The sequence below is a fragment of the Neopelma chrysocephalum genome, unplaced genomic scaffold (assembly GCF_003984885.1).
Source record: "Neopelma chrysocephalum unplaced genomic scaffold, ASM398488v2 Primary Assembly neopelma1_117, whole genome shotgun sequence".
NCBI lineage: Eukaryota > Metazoa > Chordata > Aves > Passeriformes > Pipridae > Neopelma > Neopelma chrysocephalum.
In genome coordinates this window covers 871337-896444 of record NW_020897779.1, presented here as the reverse complement: position 1 = coordinate 896444, position 25108 = coordinate 871337, and the positions used below count along the sequence as shown (strand labels likewise).

Genomic DNA, 25108 nt, shown 5'->3' with positions numbered 1-25108 from the left:
CTTTGCCTTCTGCACAGGCAATCTACTTCTTTCCAGGGATTTTATTCTTTAGCAAAAAGTATTTCCAAGACATCATGAACAGCTAGCTTTATTCTGTCTAACTTTCTGATTTCAAATCCCATTTGGCTTGTTTGGCACAGCAAAGCATTATCCTCCTGCCTTTCTAAAGGCTCTTTTTATTTGTCAAAAAGACAGCTCAGTCTTTCCATTTTATTTTTTGCTTTGCAAGAATAAAGTAAGCATCACTTGATCAAATATGATTAACAATGTGCATTAAAATAAAGTCTAACTACTCCAAATAAGAGAAGCCCACTCTGTGCATTAGAAAAGCAGGTTAGCATCTTGCAGCAAGATCTGATGAAAAGAAGATTCTAGCTTTACTTTAGAAAAAAGCTGCACAGAGCTGCAGAACAAATAATAGAGAGTCATAATAATTAAAATTATTATGGAACACCCTCTCTTAAGCACAGACACTAGGTTTCCTACCTTATCTTTGATCTTTCGCCATGGAAGCTGACCAACCGCAAACTCCACCAACATGTAAAAGAGGGACCACAGGTCATCATGTCTACCCATCTCCTGAAGAAAAGAGAGACTAAGACTGAGGAGCAAAGTTCCACGCTGCTCAGTAGTCCTTCCAGATGAGCTGCCTCATTTAAAAGGCAGGAAGAGAAGTCATACTTCCCATTCAATGACTAAAGAAGCCAAATTAAAGACTAAAGACACAAACCCAAGCTTTTATTAAACTTGGCAATGTCAATACAGTCATCTAAATAACCTCATTTGTTTTCATTTTTGTGAATATATTAGCAAAGGGTTTTTTATCTATACAAGAAAGCACAAGTTTTCCATAGGACTGTCCCTCACTGAGTATTCCACAGGAGGGAAATACTTATTAATGGGATGTGGAATAACCTAGATTAAGAAAAAAAAACCGAAATTTGTGTAGGACATATTTTTTATCATTATTTCTAAGCTTAAATATCATTCAAACTCTTTTCACAAGACAATATTTGCTCAAGGGCTTTCGCAAAACACTTGCTGTCATGCACAACAACAATTTACAGATTTATAACACTTCCATATACCACTCTCCTCCTGGGCTAGTGAATGGGAAATTGAAACATGGAGGTTAAGGCTGAAATTGCCAAAGCATACAAATTCATTTTTGGTGCTCAACATCCAATGTCTAGAACACAATTTCTCAGAATAGCCTGCATTATACAGCAATTTTTGTGTCTAAATATACATTCAGCTGATACCAGCTACAGCTGGCACTATTCAGCTCTTCCAAAAATTATACCTCAGGTTTCTCAGTGTCTCCCAGGAAACAGAGAACTCATGATGGCATTCAACTGCCCTCCCCACATCACACTTTCCATATTTTGCAGACAATAACTTCTTTCCTTAAAAGAACCTGACACTTCCTTATATGTTACAGGTCATTCTACAGACTCAGCACAAGAAAAGCCAGAAACCTGGAGGTAATGCAGGAGGGTTGATAGTTTCCATCTGGCAAGCACTTAGCATAACTTAGAATCATATAATATGGTGAGTTGGAAGGCACCCATTAGGATCACTGAGTCCAACTCCTGGCCTTGCACAGGACACCCCAAGAATCACACCACGGGCCTGAGAGCATTGTCCAAACTTAATGTTTACCATCTGCAAAGGAACATGACTGAAATAGGACATAGGAGCGTTTTGAGAAGAATGTTGAATGAGACTTCCGGAAGTGTTTAGAATGAAACAGGCCAGACACTACGTAAATAATGGCTCTTTTCAAGGAAAAATAACCTAGCCCTCACTAGGTGGCTCTTCACCTGACAGCATGACATTAATATTAAAAATTACAGGTGAAGAATGGATTTTAGGACCTGGCACTTGGTAATTCCCAGTCGAGTTCTGCTAGAAACTAGCAGCAAGCAGCCTGGCACTTACCCAGATTTCCCCTTAAGTGTGGGGGGGTTTGCCCTTAAAAAGTGTCTGATAATGCAATAATTACAATTATTATGGCTGCCAACTAGAGAGGATCCAATAACAGAATCATAATTTTGATTTTATGACCTTGACCACCTAATGGAAATCATCTGATATACTAACTTCTGTAGATAACAAACCAAAACTCATGCCTCTTACTCCCCTGCTCCTGAAAACAGGTTTCTGAGGGGAAATAATCTTACTCTCAACTCCTTATAACCCAAAAATACTCACTCGGTTTTTGTGTGCATTCACAGAGGCATAGCGGACCGTTCCTCGAAAACCAGCAACATTGCGGGGCTGAAGGGAGACAAGAGAAAATCTCAGAGACAGAGCAGATGACTAAATCCCCTGCGCAGCTAACTCCTGAGAACTTCTTGTCTATGCTGTTATTTCACATATACCCAAGAGATACAAAGCTCTCACTGCCTTCTTGTGCTCTAGCAGCCAGCTAAACAGACAGCAGTCTCCAATTCTGTGTTTCTAGAAAAGATTATTTTACAGAGAAGGCAAGGTGGTTACACTGATATGTTAGAATAGTAATAGTCTAGGCATAGAGATAAGAACATTATCCAGGATCATATTTTCCTTTTTAAACTCCAGGTCAAAGGAAAAGCTAGTAAAGAAGTGCAAGTGCAAAACTGAGTCATGAATAACATGAGCTAAGCAAAGCCTGAAGACAGCCTGGTCAGGATGAGAACGGGAATCACCTACTCTGATACGAGGCAGATGACCATACACATTTACTGACAATGCTTGTCGACATCTTCTGTAAGACTTCAACAAATTAAGAACCTCTGACTTCCAGAGTTCTTACTTTTTTCCAGATTCTTCCCAGTATATCTTAGACCATGTATCTTTATTTTCTCTTTCTCTGATTCTCCTTTTCCTGTATTTGGAAAGTGAAGGCTCAATACAGTGGCTGTGGAATGGCACTCCAGTGACTATTCCTCCAACCTGGAGGCTTTCTCTCTTTCGGGGGCTGAGCAGCTCTTCCAACTCTTTCTACTGCTGCCTCCACAAGAACATTATCCATGTGAGTTCACTTAATGAAGATGCCATTGTTCTGAAAAACTAGCATTTAAATAATGACATCCACCAAATCCTTTCAGTTGAACTAGAAGCACCAGAGTTAGTGAGAGTTAACAGAGTGCTTTCAAATTTCTTATGGCAAAACCAGGTTCAGGCCCACACTTCTTCCATCTTAAGGTTAAACTTGGGCAAAAAACTAAACATACTTATAATGAAGATCCTAAGAAAATTGAGCACATTAATAACAAGTCTAATTGAGTAACTTGTCCCATGTAGGTCAGTTGATTCAGGTTTGTTCTTTAAGCTGTGCCTATGCTTTCGAAACTACAGCTAAAACTCTGTACTTTTGTTCCAGGACACCCTTCTGCCATTTTAAATATGTACAATTCAGTTGCTTCCTTTTGGGTACAGGGAAGTTGCTCTGAATTTCAGCATTCTCAGAAAGAATAAAACTTCAAATGTTTGTTAAGCAAGTTCATCAACACCATGCCATGAACATGTACACCTGTATGGTGTACAATGCAGCTCTTAAGTTACAGTGACTCCAAGTAAAAAAAGCTGCGAGTCTATCTTACAACTCCTTTACACTAATCAAATACTCCACAAGGAGAACCTCTATGCTCATCCCATGCACTTAAGGCAGCATTTAATGTTGCAGTACACCAGCCTGAGCTATAAGATACTTATTTAGCAGCAGGTAATAGCAGAGATATTATATTGCTGTTCCTCGACCTCATTTCTCTCAGAGCATGCAATTTAGGATTTTCACTGACAAATGACTGCAAAATATTTTCAGAATTCAAGTGAATTCACTGATGTGAGTTCCTGAAAAGCAGAATACTGGCCACTGGAATACATCTGTTGAACCAGCTGTCACCATAAATTTTCTCTACATACTCAAAAGCAAGAGGACATTCCTCTTTTCTATTATGAATGGAAGCTAGGGTGCTTTGATACTTTTCATGAGACATAAGAGTGTATTGTGAACAATTTTAACATGTAATCCATAATGTTTTCACAATAAATATTATTCAATGTTTGCAGTTCATGGAAGTTGTCTTTCATGTTCTTTCCTGACTTCAGTGTCATCAGTTATCAACTGTGTATGTACTGAACCAAATACCACGTGTGCTGGTTTCAGTATGGTTGGCAATGTCTCTCAAAATCATTTTAGATCAATACTTACTATTTCTGGCAGACAGGCTATCTTTGCAGTCTTTAATTAGATCTGTTCTGAAACCAATGCTAGGCAGTTTCCAAATGTTATTTCCCTCCTCTTTCAGAAGCAAACCAAAAGCCCAGCCATCTTTTAACTGTGCATCTGTCCCACAGCCAACATGACTGGCTGCTCCCCAAGCCAGTCGGGCTGCTGAACCTCAAGGGCTCTCTCTCTAGTCCTCCTTCATGTGGTACCCCAGTGAAGGGTACTGCAACTAAGCAAGAGTTTGCAATTGCTTTGACAGGACCTTTAGAGTCCTTTGAACAAAACAGGTAGATGCTAACCATGTAACAGCATCTTTTTCTCATAAAGGCTGCACCTCTTGTAACCATGTTTGACTGCTCTGCCAGTCATAAGGCAATTAGTCATGCCTTTTGACTGTGTCACTAATCACTTCAATCAAATATTTCTCAGGCTGTGGAGGTATCTTGTTTTTCATCCAAACAAACAGCTCCTGCCTGAGCATTTGTTGTAGCACATGCTGTATACCCAACTGTTATTGACTTTTGTTCTGAATTCACCAACATTAATGTTCCAGATGATTTCTTTACACACTTCATTTCTTCCAGTTAATAAATTTCATCCCACCACAACATTGTCCAGTGGTGGAAAAGAGCCTGGATAAAACATCCTTGTTGTCCAGACCAATCCACATTTGACACAGAATAGAAATTGTTACAGTTAGGAGGTTCAGACCATGGAATCCTATAAAACCCAACTGATTTGAATCCCAAAAATGATGAATATATGATAAGCTAGCAAGTTGAAATACAATTTTCAACTATGCATGATTTATTTTTAATTTTCCACTCATCGGTATTACTATCAAAAATGTTATAAAGTATATCTCTTCTCGCATTCATGCTGTGTTTACCACAAAGCTGAAGTACTTTATTACACAGTGCTGTCGGGGAGATGTCACAGATATGAAGTATATTACATTAGAAGCTTGATTAAAACGAGTTTTAGCTTGGGAGAATGTGTTAGATCGCTACCACAGAGCAAAAACTATACTCTATGTTCCTTTCACTGCATTAGCAATGTAGACTACCTCACAAAGACAGAACTAGGTAGCAAAATCCTATATGAAGTGGATGCACTGTTCCAAGCTGTACTCTTTTCCACCCATCAGCTTTTCATCATTCTCCAGGTCAAACACTAATGATCATTTGTATTTCAAGTGCCAACAGTGTCTCCCTTGTGATTCACATGAAGTCTGTCTTTCCAGTACACTCCCTTTATTTGAGGAGTGCTTGTATTTCCTCATTAATCTGAACCCCGGCTCCTTATACCATGTTCATTCATAAAGATTAGAATTTTTCCTTTTGCCTCACTGGTCCCTAGACTGATATTTTGAATGTCCCAGTTTTCAGCTTCCTTCCCAAAAACTTGTATTTGTATGCCAGTACTTTCCTTCTGCTGTTTCTTAAGACCGTGGTACTCTCATGGAACATGACCACTGGTTCTTCCCCTACTTTCTGGAAGCCTGTGCAAACACCTCATGAGATCCACCACCTTTGCCCCTGGCAGGCCTGCTGTCATCTAGGATCATTAACTCATCTCTCCTGGAACCAGGAAAAGGATTTTCAGCAGTATGAACATGAAAAGAAAGTTAGCACAGGTTGACAAGAAGGTGGTAAGGGGAGAGAGAAAATGCCACAGATCATGGAAGGCATTTGGAGATACATCTTGGATTGAAATTACTTATTGGAAAGGTTGTGATAAGCAGGAAAAGTGAAAGAAAGCTTTAAGTGAATGAAAAGGAAGAATCTCTGTGACTTCTAGGAATCTTCTGCTTCTTCAGTTAGGCTCATGGGGGAAATGCAGGGACATGCATCTCCACCTCTTCTGTTGGGAACAAAATCCACACTTCTTATATGTGTTTTGATTTGCTAATTTAAACAGCACCACTTTGTAGAATCATTAATGATAGAAACATATTTTATCGCAATGGGGAGTCAGAAACAAATAGAGGAAGCTGGACCCAAAAATGTAAGATGAGAGAATTCCCCTCCCCTTGCCTCTGAAACCACAGAAGTGACAAAATCACAGTCTCTGGTATCACCCAAATATCTGCCAGCCCCTCAGACAGAATCCCAATTGTTCTAGGCCTTTGCATCACATTTAGGTAGCTGTCACGATCCTGCTGAAAAATAAACATATCATGAGGAAAAAAAGGAAAACAAGGTGTAATTTGGACTTCCGTATATAACAAAAGCACAAAACAAAATGAAAACCCAGAAGCATGGTGATGGCTCACTCACAACTCATAGCAGAGATGGTTACGAGCAGCGGATGGGAAGCCAACGCATCAAACACAGCCTCAAAAGAAGAGCCCAAAAGAACTGTAAAACAGAGAGAAACCCAAAGAAAAACATGATAAAAAACAACAAAATGAGAAAAAAAATCAAACAGAAATGAATTAAAAAACAATTCAATATTGTATCCCAACAGAAACCTGTGTCTTGTTTAGCTCTTGCCATCTCCCAGCACCCTTCCCAGGGCTGTTGGCCCACACCGTATTTAGTTGAATTTAGACAGGAAGCATTGAGTGAGCCTGTGTGGTTTGTGAGTGCTCTGTAAGTGGTGAGAGGGGTCCCTCTAGAGACTACCTTCCCCCTGCTCACATATCACACCTAATAGCGTCAAAACAAAGGTGAGAGCAGAAATGCATACAAGCCTTACCAGGTCAGCTGTATGGTTCTACCGTGATTTTCCTTTCTAAAATTATCTGATGTACACACCTCCCTTCCTCCCCCAAACAAACTGATCTAAAAACCAGCAAGGGGATTTGCTCTTTCTCATCTCTTGCCCTTTTCATCCAGAGCAAGTTCTAACGTTAGTGCATGGCTTTCTAAAAATGAACAGCGAACAGCTATGTCCCCTTCCCCATTTGAATTGTCATGGGTTCTCACCCAAGGTATTAGGTTTTTTTCTGCAACCACCACCTTGCTTTCTCACCATCAATATCCATACAATTACTGGCTTGTCACCTTTACAGGCTTCACAGCTGCCAAGTTCAGGCATGTTCCCCTTCCCTGATGACTTCTGCAGTTCTCCACCTAGAAATAGCAGGGTCTCTGCTGTCTGTGGGGGGATGCAGAATGGGGGTTTGAGAGAGAGCAGGATGAAAGTCAGTGCTGCTTTTAGGTCACATGAGCCGTCATTCTACCTGAGAATGGCACAGTATGGAAACCTGAGGGCCATCCTGATCAGAGGCAAGAGCTAATATTATAATATATTATATAACCTTAAAACTCAATTCAGTGAACTGAGGAAAGACCTCAGCTGACAGATACGTATTCCAATGGAAATCAACAAATCAAAAGCAATCCACACAATGGATTTTCCTATTTGAGTCTTACTATTCCTCTTTCCTAAAAATTTGCAAATTCTAACAATTCCATAAATTTTGCATGAAATTTAGTTTTGAGAAAGCTATTTAAGTCTCCTACTATTCTTTCCAAAGCAAAAGACCCTAAGTAGATGAGTTAAAATGCCATAGTTCGTACTTTACTTTAGGAGAGTTCAAAACTTCTAATGGATTTTAGCATCACTAAAGACAAAGATAATTTTGTCTTTCTAAATAGCACGCACCAACCACTCATCACGCAATTCCTGCACCTGAATTTGTGCTGAAGATAAGAATGCCTTTATCACATTAGAAACAAGGCTAAGAATGAGCTTTTTTTTCTTTTCAATCAAAAGCTTATTTCAGTTGTAATCCTATTATTCAGTTATCATGATTTTTAACAAGAGAATTTTGGCCTCAGAACTGCACTTCTTTCTTACACGCCAGGTCCCATGGGGGAACAAGTAGCACAGAATATCTCCACAGAGAGTACGGGGAGTGCTAAGTAAGAAAGATAAATTTTTCGTGTGCTGTAACAGAACAGGGGAATTGCTGAAATGGAAATATTTTGGAGACCATTGTAGAGTGTTAGTCACATCTCATTTGGGATTTACAGCTCCTAACGCTCTCCTGGAGTCAGATGGAGATGACGGTCCTTTTCTATCAAAATGAAGAAGACAAAAGACAGTTGTGGCAATCACTGACATGCAGCAGACTTCAGTTCAAATCTCCCCATCCCTTGAATAGACACAAAGCCCATACCTCCCTCCTTCCAGAGTACACCCTCATCCCTAAGCCACAGGGTGCTTTGAGATGCAAGTTTAAGAACATACAGGTTAGAAAGGATATCTTTTGCCCAGAATAACTGAATAATTATTACCAAGAGAGAGCAAGTGTATGACCTGGCTCCAAACGCACTTATCTGATGGAAAGGAGACTTGACCTGCAATCCAACTCAACATTCCCGTGCCCAGGGAGCAAAGTCCCTGTTTCCTCATCACCAGCCACAGTAATAGTTTTAAAGTTCCTCTCTCTGTTCTCCATTGGGAAGAATAATCAGAGCTTCATGTGGAATAGCATTGACCAGAAGGAATGACACATTCAGACGAAATGTAACCCGTCCACAGCTTGGCAGTAAAGGCACTCAGAAATGGAAAATGGGATCTCAGTCCCCTGTAGGCATATATAGGATTTGAGCCCGAGTTGTCCTTCCTTTTTCCTCACCTCTTTAGTACAAGAGCTCTAACTAGAGAGTGCTACGTAAAATAAAACCAACAATAACCTCAGGTAGATGATCTGAGGTCACCCTTGCTTGAACCAGGGCTTCCAGGAGAGGAAAGCAGAGAAGTAGGTAGTTGTAACAAGATACAAGAATCGCTGCATGCTAAAAGATTTTCAAATCCACCAGGTAGTCTGCTTTTCATACATCTAATTTCAACTGCACTTGCTTTCTGTAGCTGTGATGTTTTAAACCAGAACATGATCTTCCTTCTCAAGTTCAAATTTGCTACTCCAACAATAAAAGTAACGAGAACCTTACCAAAATTTTCATGTTGATCTTTTTTATAACTAACCCATTCCCATAGAAATTGCATTTTTATAATATATTAAATATGCAATATTTTTTAAGACTGAGGTCCATTCTTTTTCCTTTTCATCTCCGTGTGAACAAATGTGACTATGCTGTGCTTTCAGCCTTTCCTGTGACTATCTTTTATAACACAAAGTTTGAGACAAAAATTATACCCCCTCCTAAGCTAATATGGTACTACAACTCCATAAATCTGTTATTCTACTGCAAAACATTCATCTCCTACATAATATTACCGATTTACATATATTTCAAGTACAAAGTAAGTATAAAACTACTGTTTGAATATTTGGGGTATCAGGATATAGAAGTTACTATCCTTTGTCTTATTTTATAGCTCATTTTCCAGTGGGGGGAAAACTACCTAGTAGAAAAACATACCATAATCTCCTCTTCTAATACCTTGCTCACTGCAGTGAAGTTTATTTTAAACACTACGCACAGACATTTGGAAAATAAATATCCTTTTTCTCAATTAGCCGACACATTTCTGCAGCCTCCCTCATGCTCTTCTAAACAGGCTGTGCACTGTCCTGCCTACAACATCTTCTCTCTGCCCACTGACTCACGGAACCGCCCTCGCACATGTACAGTCTCTTCAGCAAGGCACTGAAAACTACTGCAGTGCAGTCTGAGCCACGAGGAGATCGAGATCTAATCAGCTGCAGCTGACTAAGCTAAAATAAAGTGCTTGCTGAGCAGAACATTCCAGTGCCATATCCTGCAATGGGAGAGAGGCTTCAAGAAAAATATAGCCTCTCCTCTATTATCAAATAATTAACACCAAGCTGCTAAAGCCTTGAACATTTTCAATTAATATATGTGGAGCCACAGGGAATACATTTCTGAAGGCAGGGTGTCACAGACAGAGGAAAGGTGTAATGCTTTCTGTACTGCATGTCAGTGACAAAACTAGCAGACCCAAGCAAAGACCAGTAATGATCAAGGAATTGTTCAAAACCTGACCTACATTAGCACAGAAGACCTTCATGACTCAGAACATCTCCATTATATAAGCACGTTGTTCATCATTTGCATAGCAAGGTTTATGTTTATTTCCCCCTTCAAGTTCAAATATTCTTCACAGCCTTAGCTCTCCATATCAAAGACATTTGCTATTCCAGCTCTCTGCTATAAAAATTAATGCAAGATGAAAAATTTAACTTGTGTGCTTTCTATAAAAGCTACTTCTGCAAATTAAAAAAAAAACCCACAGTTTTTTCAATTCATTCCCCAGTTGCTCCGTTCTCTTGTCCTAAGATGTGCATTGACACTGACTGCTTACACTGCTTTCATGGCAAAGGTGGGTCATACAACCAGGACATCTGAATGAATAAGATTGCTCATGTCTCTATCTGAACCATGGAAGAAGGTTGCATCTAGGGGAAATAACAGTTAAATCCCTAGAAAAAGACCTCTGCATCCTGTGGTATCAAATTTGTTATGGAAGGTCTTGGGATTCTCCAAAAAAAGGACTTTATGGGCAGAGAGGAGTAAGGGAATGGGAAGAAATCAGGAAAACTAGACTTGTTTCTCAGAAGAGTATCCCCTGCATCCATAAGCTATTAACTAGTATTAAGTTATTAACTACTATTTTACAGACTTTTATAAAATTCTTTTCATCTTCTTGTGCATGTTATAAACACAATCTTTTCAATCCCTCTTCACACAAGTTTGTCATTACTGTCTTCTAAATACTGATTAGGTCTGCAATACCTTCTTTGAAACTGGAGGGTTGGTATCTTACACATCATCAACTGTTATCTCATCTAGATTTGTATAAAGGCACTAAAAAAGGTTGTGTAGTTTTCATCATCCTATTCCATATGGACCATAACTATAGCATCCCTGGCTCTATTCATCTCTGGTAACCTGCCTCCAGTCCTAAAGAAGACAATTCTGGATATCCTACAGGTAGAATACATGTAGTGTTAATCTGGCATATTTTTGGCATACTAATTTTTAAAAGGTATCAGTATCTGAGGGGAGGGTGTCAAGAGGATGGAGCCAGGCTCTTCTTGGTGGTGCCGAGCAAGGACAAGAGGCAAAGGGCAGAAACTGATGCACCTGAAATTCCAGCTGAATGTGAGGAAGAGCTTCCTTACTGTGCAGGTGGACCAAGCGCTGGAACAGATTGTCCTGAGAGGTTGTGGAGTCTCCCTCACTGGAGATATTCAAGAATCACCTGGATGCAATCCTGTGTAATGTGCTCTAGGATGACCCTGTCTAAACAGATGACCCTGAATCTGTGTGTGATTCCTGTCTCCAGCATTGGATCACTCACCCAAAGTTTCGAAGTCTAAGGTTCGAAAACTTTCTCTCCTACAGGAGTTTCTGCATTCTTACTTGACAGCAGAATACCACAAACACCATGTATTTAAGCCACAGGCAGAATGGGAGCAGGCATATTGGAATCCCTCTCATTGAAGCTTTACAGCACAAAATTAAGACATATTCCCTAGAAAAGGGACGTCAGGAGACTCACAGCCCTGGACGTGGCCCTATTTATTGTGACTAAGTAATTTTTCCATTGTCTTTTGTCAGAAAATATACAAGTCTTGAACACCAAAAGATATTACTAATATTACTGTGTGAATTTATCACTGACAGTGCTCCCTTAAAAAATGAAAAATTTCAGGTCAAACAGACCCTGCTGAATACAGATGACAGATCTTAATCAGAACTTGCCACCTTCTAAACAGGAGAGAATGGGGCTTGGAGGGCCAAAGAGGAGCAGTAAAGAAATCAGCATCTCCTCTAGCAGTTTTGGCAAGCTGCCTGTCTTTTCCTTCATTTATTTGTCCTTGCAAGTGTTTGAAAACAAAACCCACTGGAAAGATTAAGGGGGTTTTTTTTGCATTAGCAATCTGTCCCATTTTTCACAATAGCCAGAGTCCCCTTTGCTAGCCAGCATGTTGACTCTGATCCAAATGCCAGAAATGCTAATGGTAGCCAAAATAACAGCCCTCAGCCAGACCCTAAGCAGTTCCCAGCACACAATAGGCACCAAATGGCTACGTGACTGATGCACATCTGCTCTGTGTGTCCATGGGAGTAACTATCAAAGACTGACTTCTACAACCCACAGTGAAATATCAGCTAAGGAGACTGTCGAGAACAGCTGAGCTTCCCTGATTGCTAATAGAGGGAAAAAAATGTTGCTGATGCTTCCTTACATACCTTCTGGCCCCAACCATCTTCTGTCTTTATAGAGCAATGTAAGTTTCTACAGACTTATCCAGGAGACTTTGCAACATCTGGCAATGGGCAAGTGGTAGAGGCTGAGACCGTTCCCATGAAAGCAAATCTGTGAGGCAATAGCTTTTCTCCAAGGAGTAGCATTTGTGCTAATATTAGCATCCCACATAAGGTAGATCAGTTTTGTTTTCCTAGAAGCACAGGATAAATTCAGATTCAGAATAAATTTGGATTTAATTTCACCAAGTGGCCCATAATTTCATAAATGCTGAGCAATCAAGTTGAACTGTCAAGTAGCTGTCCTCTGTACAAACATACAAATCAATACCACTGTAGTGCACAGTGATACAACAGTATAAGAGTACTTGTCAGAAGCTCAGTAGAATAACAGCTGTTTAGGTAAAAGCTACTGTGATAGCCCTTAAAAGAAGGCCTGGGAAGCCAGAGTGGTAACAGCTGAGGATGGAGAAACTAATGCTCAATGAAGACCATGCAGAGTAGAAAGCTTTAATCAATGACTAGAAAATCAGAATGAGACCTTTTTAGGGACAGACTATGCTATCTGTCTACTAAACAGCTTTTTGCCTTTACATTAAAAAAATAATTAATGCTGTTTGGCATCAGTTAATTGCACCAAAAATAAATACAGAAAACCAGTGCCAGCACAGATTTCTAGAGGATTTTGCTCCACAGAATCACTGTCTTTTCCCATTTTCAAAATAGAAAAGTGACCAAAAATTGTAAGGCAAGACGTAAGTTATAGAAATCTCCAAACTCAAACAACAAATGCACAGCATCCTAAAGGCTTGGCTCATTATCTGTATTACTAGGAAGCCATTCAGAGTCTTTCTGAAAAGGTGATAAGTAAGACTGAGGCTATGAAATTCAGAGGATATGAAAACAGCTAATACTTTTTATGGTACTATTCATAAAGTATGACAATGCTTCTGAAACTGTAAGAAACTGCATAGAACCTACTTCAGCAGAAAATGTCTGTTAATAATTGAATACAACTGAAAGCAAAATTGAGACATGCTTCCAGAAAATAGGAAATTGAGCCCCTTCCCTCACCTATATTGTGTGTTGTACCTCAGAACCAAATCCCTAAAAAACTAGGCTCTTGTTATAAACAATCATGTTATAACTCTGGAAATTGTATTCTTCATGGATAAAGGAACAGAAAGAGAATGGAGAAAGGGGAATCTACCTTACTGGATTGAAATAATCTCTTTGGTGAAATAATTTATAAAGTTCTTATTTAAAAAAACAAACCAACAAACACAAAAACCCCACAAAAAACTTCTCATTTCACTCGCCTTCATACCACCCTTCACCTTCATCTCCTTCCTAATCCTCAGTGCATTACTTGGGCAGCAATCACTATATGCTTCTCCAGACAAATGTCTCAGTCTGCTAAGTGGGACTCAACAGTGGTATCAGGCAGCAGGGACACAAAAGGACTGAACAGCCCGGTGACTATTTTATAATGTTAAATGGCACTGAAGTGAACATTTATGTGGTTTTTATTGTATCATTTCTGTCAAAAAGCCTCACCTCCTGAATTGTGGCATGGGAGAATAAGTACATCAGATATATGAGACTGTACCCCATCAGATCCTCCTATGTCCCAAACAAACTGAGACATTTTACCCCTTTCAGTGGAGCATACCCCCAACACTCTGGGGATTGCATGTATCTTTTTAGGAAAAGACTATGTCATTCATCCTTCTATGAGATCCATCTGTGGCAAGCAAGCAACAACGACCAAATTGACCAGAATTACAAACAACCTTTTCCAAGTCCTGCATTTTGACAAAGCCCCCCCCTCACCCACACCAACCCAAGCAGGACACAGTTTGCAAGACACAGCTAAAGAATCTTTTGCCCTGGAAAATGCCAAAGCTGCATGTAGAGCTGTTTCCAAAAACAGGGCCTGGGACGAAAACAAAAGTGAAGTAATTTTAAATTAGAGTGAGAAAGGAAGAAAAATAGAGGATTCAAAAGAAGATACATCTGAAAAAATTAGTTTCTTTAATTGTAAAGAAAGAACAGTATTCAAACAATGGACTTGAAATACAGACATAAACCAGAGCTGTTTCACTTAAGCAATTAAGACATTTTGCAGAAAACCAAATGCCAGTTTTAATACATAATGGGCTTGAATTCTGACTGCGGAAAAAGGAAAGGAGTGGGGCTACGTTTTGTAAAGGGCAATATGGAGAAGGGTTATCCCCAAACTAAAAAGCACTGACATGGAAGACCAGTAGTACATAATGTGTGTCTTTTTAAGGATAAGATGCAGGCACAACCCTTGGAGCTGCTCCCATCTACAGGTAAAAAGTAAACGCTTGCACAGTCCAACTGAAAAGACTTATAAAAGAAATAAAAGAAAAATCCCCCAGGTATGTTCATCTACTAAAGACACAAAATCTGCTCCTTTGCTTTCTTCCCGCTCCCAACCATCCCCTGCACTACAGAGCCTCTGTATTTAGCTCGCACATTGTCAACATTTTCCAGAACAACAATTATCTTGCAGATGGAAAAGGTATGCAGAGCAAAAGGTATAAGCCTAGGATGATAAACAGAGAGATTGTTTGAGCCCTCTCTGCTTGCACTGTGTTCTGAAATAATCTAGGAATTCCCTGACAGATACCTAGACCATCTTGAAGCTTTACATATTTTTATGAGTGACACCAAATGACACAGTGCTGGCAAAAGGACTAATGATAACACCCATGTTACATGGTGCAAGTTATGCTCCCTGCCCTTACCTTCACTCCAAGCAGGCACACTGAAATAGTCCTGCTAGGAAATCTGGACAGGGGCAATATACACAAAATCAAAACCAGGCAAGGGTGAGAACAGCATACAGGTTGCAATTTACAGTAAGCTCAGCCTCAGAGATCAGGTCAGCCTTTAACTTCTAGCACTTTTTTAATAAAAAGTTTTAAGAATACACCAACCCATTTCCCCAGAACACAGAGAACTGGACTAGATCAGTCCCCTGGGGCTACATAAGTTACATGGCCAGCATTGGGCTCACTCTCTTTGTCAGTCCATATTTTACTCAGTAAGTATTACAAGCCTGTGGCAAACCTGATCATCCTAAAGGAAATAAAAGAAAAAAAATAAAAGCCACATCCCTCTTAAGACAAAAGCAGGCATCCCTTCTTAGATCCTCAACTCAGCTGAAGTCACCTGCTGCTTCTCACCTTGCCCAAAATGCAGTCCAATATAATGACCAACCTTAACAACCACAAAAAAAATAGAATTACAAAACCTTTCCATGCCTTATCAGTTGCAGAAATGGAAAAAAATTTCTTGAAATTTACTTACTGGCCGGACTTCCCCAGTGGTGTTGGTATACTGACGGGCCAGACCAAAGTCTAGCATGTAGCACTTTCTGTATGTTGAAGGTAAGCGGCCCATGGCAAAATTGGACTAGACAAAGAAGGAAAGAAAAACAATCAAATTAATACCAGCAACTTGGGTAAGACTGGCCATTTTTCAACAAAACTTTGTCATATAGCTCCACATGCCTCTGATGGAAACAAGTCAAAGAGATTAATTTTAAGATGCACCTTAAAAATCATGATTAGAGAATCATCGCCTTGTTAAGAAGTTCACTTTGCAGATAAGAGTCTGTGGAGTCTCAAAATAACTAAAATTCACGTTAGCTTTGCTAAATTTCAGCTGCTCTGAGAAAGAGCTACACTTAACACCACTAGCTCTGCAGTGAGAGCTCCATCACTTGCATAACAGTCTGGAGTTATTGTAGACAAATGCTTCTGTTCATGGTTCAGCTTCTAGCATGCATTATTATACCCTAACTCCCAGAATCATCATCCATGTATTGCATTGCCTAATCTATGTGAACATTCAGGCATCTAAAAACCACTGGGTTTGCTTCGTAGTAAATAAACTAATACAAGCATATGGAGCAGCTCCTTTTTTTAAACCTTCATCCTTAAGTTCTATCCTTTACCATAATGGATGGCTGCTAAAGGATTGTGGCCAATCACATCAGTGACAGATTTTCAGCTGAATTTGATCACTTAAAAGCAGCTGATTTTAAAAGGAGCAAATGAGTCTGCTGGAAGGAAGGTAGTCTTGAGTATGGTGTAGCAACAAGTGTTGAGGTCAAGCAGTGAAGAGCTGTAGGAAAAGGACTGGCTTCTACAGAGAAACTTGGAATTACTGTCCTTCGCTTAGGCAGACGACCAACACGGTGAGTGTGTTTCTGACACTAGAAACTGTGCTTCGATTTTTTGGCAATTGCTCAGAAAGGATTAAGAAGATGATTTAGCTATGTCGAATGCACGAAATAGCATTTATTCGAGTGATGGGTCACAGAGCAAGACTTCCTTTCTGAACTCCTTTAACAGTAATAACTGGTTGGGCTCCAAATGACTGTTCAGAACTAGATTACTTCATCACAGGATATTGAGTGGTACAAGTATGACTGACAGCTACCAACCCACCATGGAGTAGCCTCTGCCAATACAAGCTAGTTTGCTATGCACTTAAAGGAAGCACAATACTATATTACTATTCTGTATTTATAGAAAATAGCAGACGTGTCAGTGGCAGTGTGCAAGGAGACCTAAATGTATCTGCTGAGATCTGCCCATATTCAGACTGTCTTTATTGACTCAAGCAGAACAGACATACAACCAAAAGGAAAATTTTCAAAACAACATACAGGCTTGATGTCACGATGCAGGAATCCCACAGAATGAATGGCTTCTATTGATTCTAGAATCTGTTTGCCTAATCGCAGCGTTGTGCTCAGCGTGAAAGTCCCTCGAGGCTGACTCCTTCTGAGATCTGCAAGATTTCGGCCCTGAAACAATCAATAAAACACTTAAACCATCACATGAAAACACAGCATTTCACAGCTTCAAGTGCTAACATGCAACCCCAAAAAAGCAGATACGCTACTCAGTCAGGTGCTCACCTTACATCCGCTTTATTTCTTGTATAAGATCTTCCAGTACTTCATTTTATCTTTTAAGTGATGTATTTGCTGATAAGTAGATACTAGACTGTTATCTTGGGGAGTCAGCTGATGTACTATTTGTGAAATAGGCACAGCATGGACAGCAGTGCCTCAGACTGCATGAGACCAGCATCTCCTTATTGTTAAACTCAGACTATGCAGAAGCTGATTTAAGAACAACCTTTGACTGTTTCCTGAGCCTTCTAAAGACTAAAGCTGTACAAATTCAATAAGCAAGGCATGAAGCCACTATCTATTACAGCTCACAGAAGCAGTTTCAGCAGAAGCTCCCTAGCACACACTGTCTGGTCCAAGCTCAAGCCAGCATTGTTGTGGCAACACCACAATGGGGAAAGTTGTCTTATCAAGAGAATCATACCCAAAATCAGGAGAGGAGGATTTTTCCAGAGACTTTATATTTATTAAAAGAAATTGCTAATTTACCTCCACTTAAATAAATTTCTAGGGAAAACCAAAAAGGCTACCAGCTCTGCATGGAAATGAAGATAATTCAGCAAAAGAAAAAAAAAAAGGAAAAAAGGACAGAGTAAATGCAAGAAAAATCCCAGTGTTCTAATGATAATAGATGAGTTCAAACAAAATTCCCAACAGAATATATATAAAAGATTCCAAACATCTGATGAGAAAACACAGATTGCTCTTCAAAGCAGTGAAATGGCATCTATTCATCCATCCCTTTCCAGTTCTCAAGTTATTTAGAGACATTAAGGTGCCAACTGCAATTGGCTTTTGAAGCTCTAGTCTCTCAAAGTGGTTTGACCCATGTTTCACTTCAGGGCTCTGGACCCTTGAACAACCACACCTGACACAGGTCAGCTAATAGGTACAACCAAGCCACAGCAGCTGGCCCAGGTTTGCTCCTTAACATGAACAAAGTAAGACTAAGTCACTTCTCTAGTGCTTAACTTCTTAAATTTCTGTGACAGTTTACTACAGCCAGCGGAGTTTTGTCATCGCTATCCTGAAACATCCAGGTTATTGATCTTTCTTTCCACTGTAAAGCTGTTCCTTGGACACCAGCTCTCTTAACCAATGGTAACATGGAAAGCAAGGCAGATTTTTTCAGAGCTGCACACTGAAACGTGCCATAAGTTTCCCCAGCTGGTTTGCGAGATGGTCTTAGACATCTGCTCTCCAGAAACAACTCAAGGCATGTGAATATCCAATACAACTACCAGGAAAAGACAGAAAATGAGCATTATTTTCCAAATAAATACCATCAGGCTGGCTATGAAACAGAGCAGATGCAGGGAATTGCAAAGTTTAGAGTGGGAGCCTCAGTCCCAATGACCGAAAAGAAAGACAGAACTGCAGTTCACAGCAGTCAGAGCCTTATCACACGATAAACCAGGTCTCAGCAGGCCTTGAAGCTGAAGAAGAATTTTAGCCTGAAGGGTGATAGTGCAAAACTAGCTAATGCTTTATGTATCAATGTCTTCATTTGCAAATAATGAAATTATTTTTAGCTCTGTCTACTCTACATGCTCAGTTACATAGCAGAAGAACATGCTAGAAAGTAAAAGAATACATGCAGAAAAGTTTTTTGCCAAGCTAAAGTCCCTTTCATCATGCTTGTTAAGGACAGGACTGGGGGGGCTAGAAACCTTATTCTTCCATGAGCTCCAGATTAGCCCTTTCAAGAATCATATTCACACTCACACTGCAGCAGTACTAATAGCCAGGATTGTTTAGAGAGCAAAAGGACTTTTTTTATCCATAACTGCAGTTGGGATGCCAATGGTGCATAAAAGACAAACCCAAGAACCAGGAATTTACTGGTTTTATACGTTTTATATGCCTTGCAAAGCAGAACTATACTTCAAAAAAATTGGAAGTTTATTTTAAAGAAGTGCTGGGGTCTGCTGGTATCCGTTTTACTTCCTCTACTGTCTAGCAGTAGAGTCACCATGTGGTAGCTATCCAAGTATTCACCCATACTGACTTAATATCAGCAGTGTTCAAGCAGGAGTAAACACTTCCACAGCAAAAGCCAAGCTACTGCAGATCTTGGGAGAGATCATGACCTTTCACAGAGAAACTGTGCTGTTCGTGTGACACCACTGGCTCTCACCGCGCTCTGCGCTCTGATACAAGACACGTATTTTGAATGCTGCATCACAGTGCTCAGCAGGAAATATTTCAAACAGCTGCCACTGCTGCACAATACTCTGGGTAGCTCCTGTGAGCATTCTGAATGGAGTGCTTTTTCCAGAAAGTTGTCAGAAAGCCATCTCAAATAGAAAAGCAGGGCTATGAAATATTTTAGTACATCTTGTCAACTGGAGCCATTCTGATGGATGTCACAGCAACATCACCCCTTCTCCTTGTCTCCCATTCCACTCTTTCTCTGTGTACAACAAAGTCTTTAGAACGGTGTTTGGTCTTATTCTCTCACTGCAAATCCTTCGCTGTGATGCCATCTCTATGGGACAGAAGGGAGAGGTAAAGAACAGAACTCACCTGAAGCTGCATGACCACATAATTGAATTTTTCATTTCTTCCACAGCCAATAAATCTGCAAACATGATCCTTCCCTGAAAATAAACAGAAACATACAGAATGGAACTAAGTCAACAACCCTGTGATCATGATTTTTAGAAAAATGGTTTCTGACCCAGGTCTGGTAACCATAAAGTGGTATCACATAAGGAGTTTTGCAGAACAGACATTATATTTCTCCTTCCCAGTCTCATAGCTCAGTAGAATACCGACATTCTACAAGAAAGCTGCCCATGACATGGCCATGAGTGAAAATCAGTGTCAGGGTTCCTCAAATCCTCAAACTGACACAGGCCACAACTGAGTGTGACAAACTGCAGTTTATACCACCACCACGCGTACACAACAACACCACAGCTACCACCATCCCTGAACTAAAGCATGGATAACACACATGACCACATGGTTTCACAGGTTCACTGGTAGCTTTACTCAGTAAATGCTGACTTGTACACACCACCACTACACCTGCCTATTACCACTGCTTACCCAGAAAGAGCTAATCTAATGTGACTTCAATGTGGACAAACCCTGATTTTAATAGTCAGAGACATCTGGAAAAGAAAGATGCCCATGGAAAAAAATGCATTGAAACATTCAAGCAATTCCATAACAACAGAAGGAAATAAGATAAGTAATTCTGTGTCAAGTTCTGGCATGGTGTTAGAAGTACACACTTCTAAATCAGCCACCCCACAATACGCAGCTAGTCCTCAGGGAGGGAGCAGAGGCTGTGGTTTCAGACCCTGACCTGTAATGGATTTGTGATGGTTTGCTCTCTGCATTATCAGAAGGGGAAGTATGAGTCCCCTAAAAGCAGACTACTGATAACAGAGCAAAAGTTGATGCACACCACAATGGTGAACACTTGGTTCCTGGTGAGGTTTCCAAGCAGGGAAGGGGGTGAGAATCGCTGCATAGCTTTGCCCTATATGTCTCTGTAGCACTTGAGCAATGGCGATTTTTAAACCAAAGCTTATTGTTTGATACTTCCCAATTTTAAATAAAAAAAGGAAAACCATGAACACATACAGTAATCAGTAACTGCACTGCCCTCAGGGCCCTGCTATTGCTGTCATTGCACCATAGGTCTGGGGCATCAGAAACTGCAGGGGACAGCAAGATATGACAGAATAGGGATGTGGAGGGCAGCAGGAGACAAAGAAGCAGCTTTCTCACTGGAGAACCAGAGCTTTGACCAGATCAATAGATACAGCTGTGGAATATGGAGCTTCATCCCAGGACTCCTGGTAAAAGCATCAAGATCCTGCCCTCCAGGGCCCACCAGCATCCCACAACAGAACACTCACACTCTCTCTGCTACCACAGGGAGATAACAGAGCTGCTGGCAACCAAAACTGGAGGGACAGAGACTCCGGCTACTCCTTAATCCCTTCAGAAGAACAGGCTTAAAACAAACAAACCAACCAATCCTAATATCCACCAACATCTGGTTAGATGAACAGGAAGGTTAAGTGTTTGCAGAGCCTTCATGTCTCTGGCATGGACATTATCCAGTTTCAGGACTGAATGTGCAAGACCATGCTGAAACCATCAAGGAACGTCACAAACCACCATATTTCAGGAAAAGATATTCAGAGATTTGGAGAGTACCCTCTTCAGTATGTGTCAGGGCAGCCTGCACGCTCTTCCCTGATCCTTGTTTCTCACATAACAAGCCCATGGCCTGTGTGTGCCCATGGGTACTGGGTGCCACTGGTTTCCTACTATTGGCAACTTCATTGTGAATTCAGGGTTGATTTTGACATACAGGTTTTTGGTTTTCTGAGGGAACTCCTTGAGACACTGTGTAGAAATACACAGTCCTGCCCTGGGCATTACCAAGACTCAACTATCCCACATATCTTCCTGCCATGGGTCCCAATATGCTGCTTGCTGACGTGAAGGGACCCTCAAAGCCAGATTTGTGGCTACAAAGTCAACATATCTGAATAACCTCAGAAAGAACCAGTTATGTTTCTTTAGGAGCTCATGCTACTTCTGTGCTTCGGCAAACTGGCCATCTACACAGGTTTCAGGCAGGATGGGCAGGTCAGTGCAAGCCCACGCTCAACCCAGACACGATTCTCAGATTTGCACAGACCAGCCTGGCTTACTTACAGACACTGTGAGTCCCACTTGGCTTTGCTTGCCTTTCAGAGCACCAGGAGATGGATATTGAGGCAATAGCCAAAACAATGACTGTTTCTAGTTACAGTGCAAGCTATTGTGTGGTAAAAAAGGGTAAAATAGTAATTTTTTACACCCTTTTATTGTTTTAGATGATTGCAGAGCACCGATAGGCAGGACACTGTGCTTTTTATTGCTGTAAAACTACAGACAACAATAAAAACCAACCCTCTGACAGGTAGAACCTGGCCATCTAAATCACTAATTTCAGCAAAACAGGAATGATAGTGTGCAATGATATGACTCAATACACATCCTTGCTAATTTGATATTTTCTCTTGTGATTTCAAGTGTATTTCTGAGACCTTTTGGTTTTGGTTTTTTTGTGGTTTTGTTCTGTGGTTTTTTAATCAGTTTCCTCCACAGCACTATTGTTTTCTGGATCACACAATTTTACCAAAACAAAAAGCATTTAAGGTTTATTATCTTTGAGAATTGTTTGCATGTTTAGGATGGCAACATGTTTCCACTTTCTATAATTTCTGAAAATTATTAATTGACTGCATAATTAGATGACCTGCATCCCAAACTGACTTGATTTTATACTGAATCCTCCTTTCCAGCCTAAAATGGGCTCGGACCTGACCTGTTGGTCTTGGGAATTTAGGCTCTCTCTGGAACAGTTCTCCCATGCACTATTCTGCAATACAAGCAACACCAGGAAAATAAGAAGAAAGGGGGTGAGGGAAAACTGTGCCAATTTCTGCATGAAATAAAAAGAATATAACAAAGTGTAGAGAAAGCAGGCCATATTTAGAAGTAGTGCATATACAGCCAGCTGGTCATATAGATGGGATAAATGCTTGCAGCATCAAACCCTTTGGATTCTGGAAGCTTTTACCCATCTTTCATCTAAAGGAGGCAGCAGATTACAACTGTTTGCTCTCTTGGAACAGTTCATGCCACGCTGAAGTAGCAGATGGAGGCTGACAGTCAGGTGTGACTTAGGGATTCCTGCAGATCAGTCCTGAGGCTGATCAGAACACTGAAGCGCACAAGAACAATTGTGTTAATAACCTCCTGTGCAGCCAGGATGATGGAACTGTCATATTTCCCTTTAAGGCAGCAGGAAGTAGCCCCCTCTTCTCATACATGCCCTCCTCAAGCATGGAGATCATAGCACAGAAAGCATCAAGGCATATTTTAACCCAGAAAAGAAAGAAAAGGGCGAAAAAAAAGTTTTTTCAAGGTATGCTTAGTGTGGGAAGCCTCATAACTATTTTACTGCACTAACTGCTAGATGACACTTGCTCCTTTGCTAGACTGTTATGCTCAACAGCCAGCCTGATATTACAGAGGATCGGAAGTTTTACCATAGAAAATATGCTCTATATCTGTATTTGTTTATTTCTTAAACCATACAAATATCTTCCAACAAAGTAAAGAACAGAGCAATAGATTATAAAGAGTTTTGTCCTGTTAACTAACTCTGGAGGAATAAGTCAGCCTGATGTTGACTTGAGAAAAGTTTCAGAGTGTTTTGTTTCACAAGCATTTAGTTAAGGCAAAATTTCAATGTTCAGCCATAGGAAAATATTCTTTCTACAACTGTCTTTTAACTACAATGAACATAATAATCTCCCACATAATATTGGGTAAAAATTACAAATATTTCAGTATCGAAATGGTCTTCACCATCCTTGTTCTGAAGAAACTTAAAAATTACAGTCAATAATTATGTTCTCATGTATAAAAATAACTTCAAGTATTTGGAAAACCTTTCCACCCTATGATAGATACTCATCACCTTGTAGAGATACGATTAAAAGCCCCATTTTAATACTTTAAAACTTTCATTATATGAAAAGATTTCATTACACAGAACTTAAGAAAACTAAATTATGATCCTTTTTTGAGTCTATTTTTTCACATGGATCAATTTCAAACTGCTGGACACCAATATGCATTCCAATCTTCTACTCCTTTAAGTTCTTAAATATTCTTCATGTATTTTCAATATAGCAACGAAACTAATAAAATAAATACTAGGGGAGAAATATGTGACATTATAATTGCAATTTGAAGTTGGTTTTTTTGTTACAGTCACCATATTTCCTGTGTTTTCACCTGCAGACAACCAGTAACCGCTCTTCTCCACAAAGGAGTTAAAAAATTTCATCTTTTTATTTTATGCTAAAATTTTGTGATTCATCTCCATTGATTAGCTGTCTCATTCCTAACAGTCCACTCAAAACACTACAGTAACTTCTACTGCACAGATTACCATAAATCTCAGTGCAATTGTTACTCTTATTATTGTTACCTTACCACTTCTTGCATTTTCTCTTGCACAAGACCAACACTGACATAACAGCAGGAATTCAGCAGTGCCCACCAGGATGGTGGCAGGGAAAGGAGAATGTAACATTAACAAAAAGTATCAGAGCATTGGCTTTGTTCAGCCTTTAGGAAGGCAAGAGAAGGGAAACCACCTGCTGGCTGGAGCCACCAAATAGAAGAGTGCAAAGAAGATGGAGTCTGACTTTTTCTCAGAGGCTGTCCTGGTTTCAGCTGGATAGAGTCCATTTCATTCCTAGTAGCTGGTGCAGTGCTTTTGTATTTAGGATGAGAATAATGTTGATAACATAGGGATGTTCTGGCCGTTGCTCAGTAGTGCCTACCCCAAGTCCAGAACTTTTCAGTGTCCCTGCTCTGATGCACAACAAGCCAGGAGGGAGCACAGGTGGGACAGCTGACCCGGACAGGCCAAAGGTATGTTCCATACCACAGAATGTCATGTCCAGTATATAAACTGGAGGGAGTTGGCCAGGAGCCACTTGGGAATGGGCTGGGCATTGGTCAGAAGGTGGTGCATCACCTGTTTTTCTTGGGTTTTATTCCTCTTTTTCTTTTGTTATCTCTCTTTTCACTAATACTATTATTGCTATTATTTCAATTAGTAAACTGCTCCCATGTCACCCCACAGGTTTTACATTTTTCCACTTCTCCTCCCCATCCCACTGAAGCAGGGGAGTGGCGAGCAAGCACCTCTGAGGTACTTAGTTGCCAGGTGAATTTAACCCAGAA

At 40.2% G+C, this 25108-nt stretch overlaps 1 protein-coding gene across 5 annotated transcripts in view; it reads right to left on the bottom strand.

The window, feature by feature from the left end:
* Positions 1-25108, bottom strand: part of TTBK1 (tau tubulin kinase 1) — a 110062-nt gene that overhangs the window by 54314 nt on the left and 30640 nt on the right. For 3 of the 5 annotated variants that reach the window (XM_027696915.1, XM_027696912.1, XM_027696913.1), the window contains exons 4-8: positions 19853-19926; positions 17075-17215; positions 15709-15813; positions 2215-2280; positions 487-579 (exon numbers count right to left, since the gene is read on the bottom strand). In XM_027696915.1, coding sequence (XP_027552716.1) covers positions 487-579; positions 2215-2280; positions 15709-15813; positions 17075-17215; positions 19853-19926 — 479 coding nt within the window. Of the gene's footprint in view, positions 1-486; positions 580-2214; positions 2281-6495; positions 6516-12354; positions 12509-15708; positions 15814-17074; positions 17216-19852; positions 19927-25108 lie in introns of those variants that run through there. The other 2 variants (XM_027696916.1, XM_027696917.1) reach the window with 2 other exon arrangements.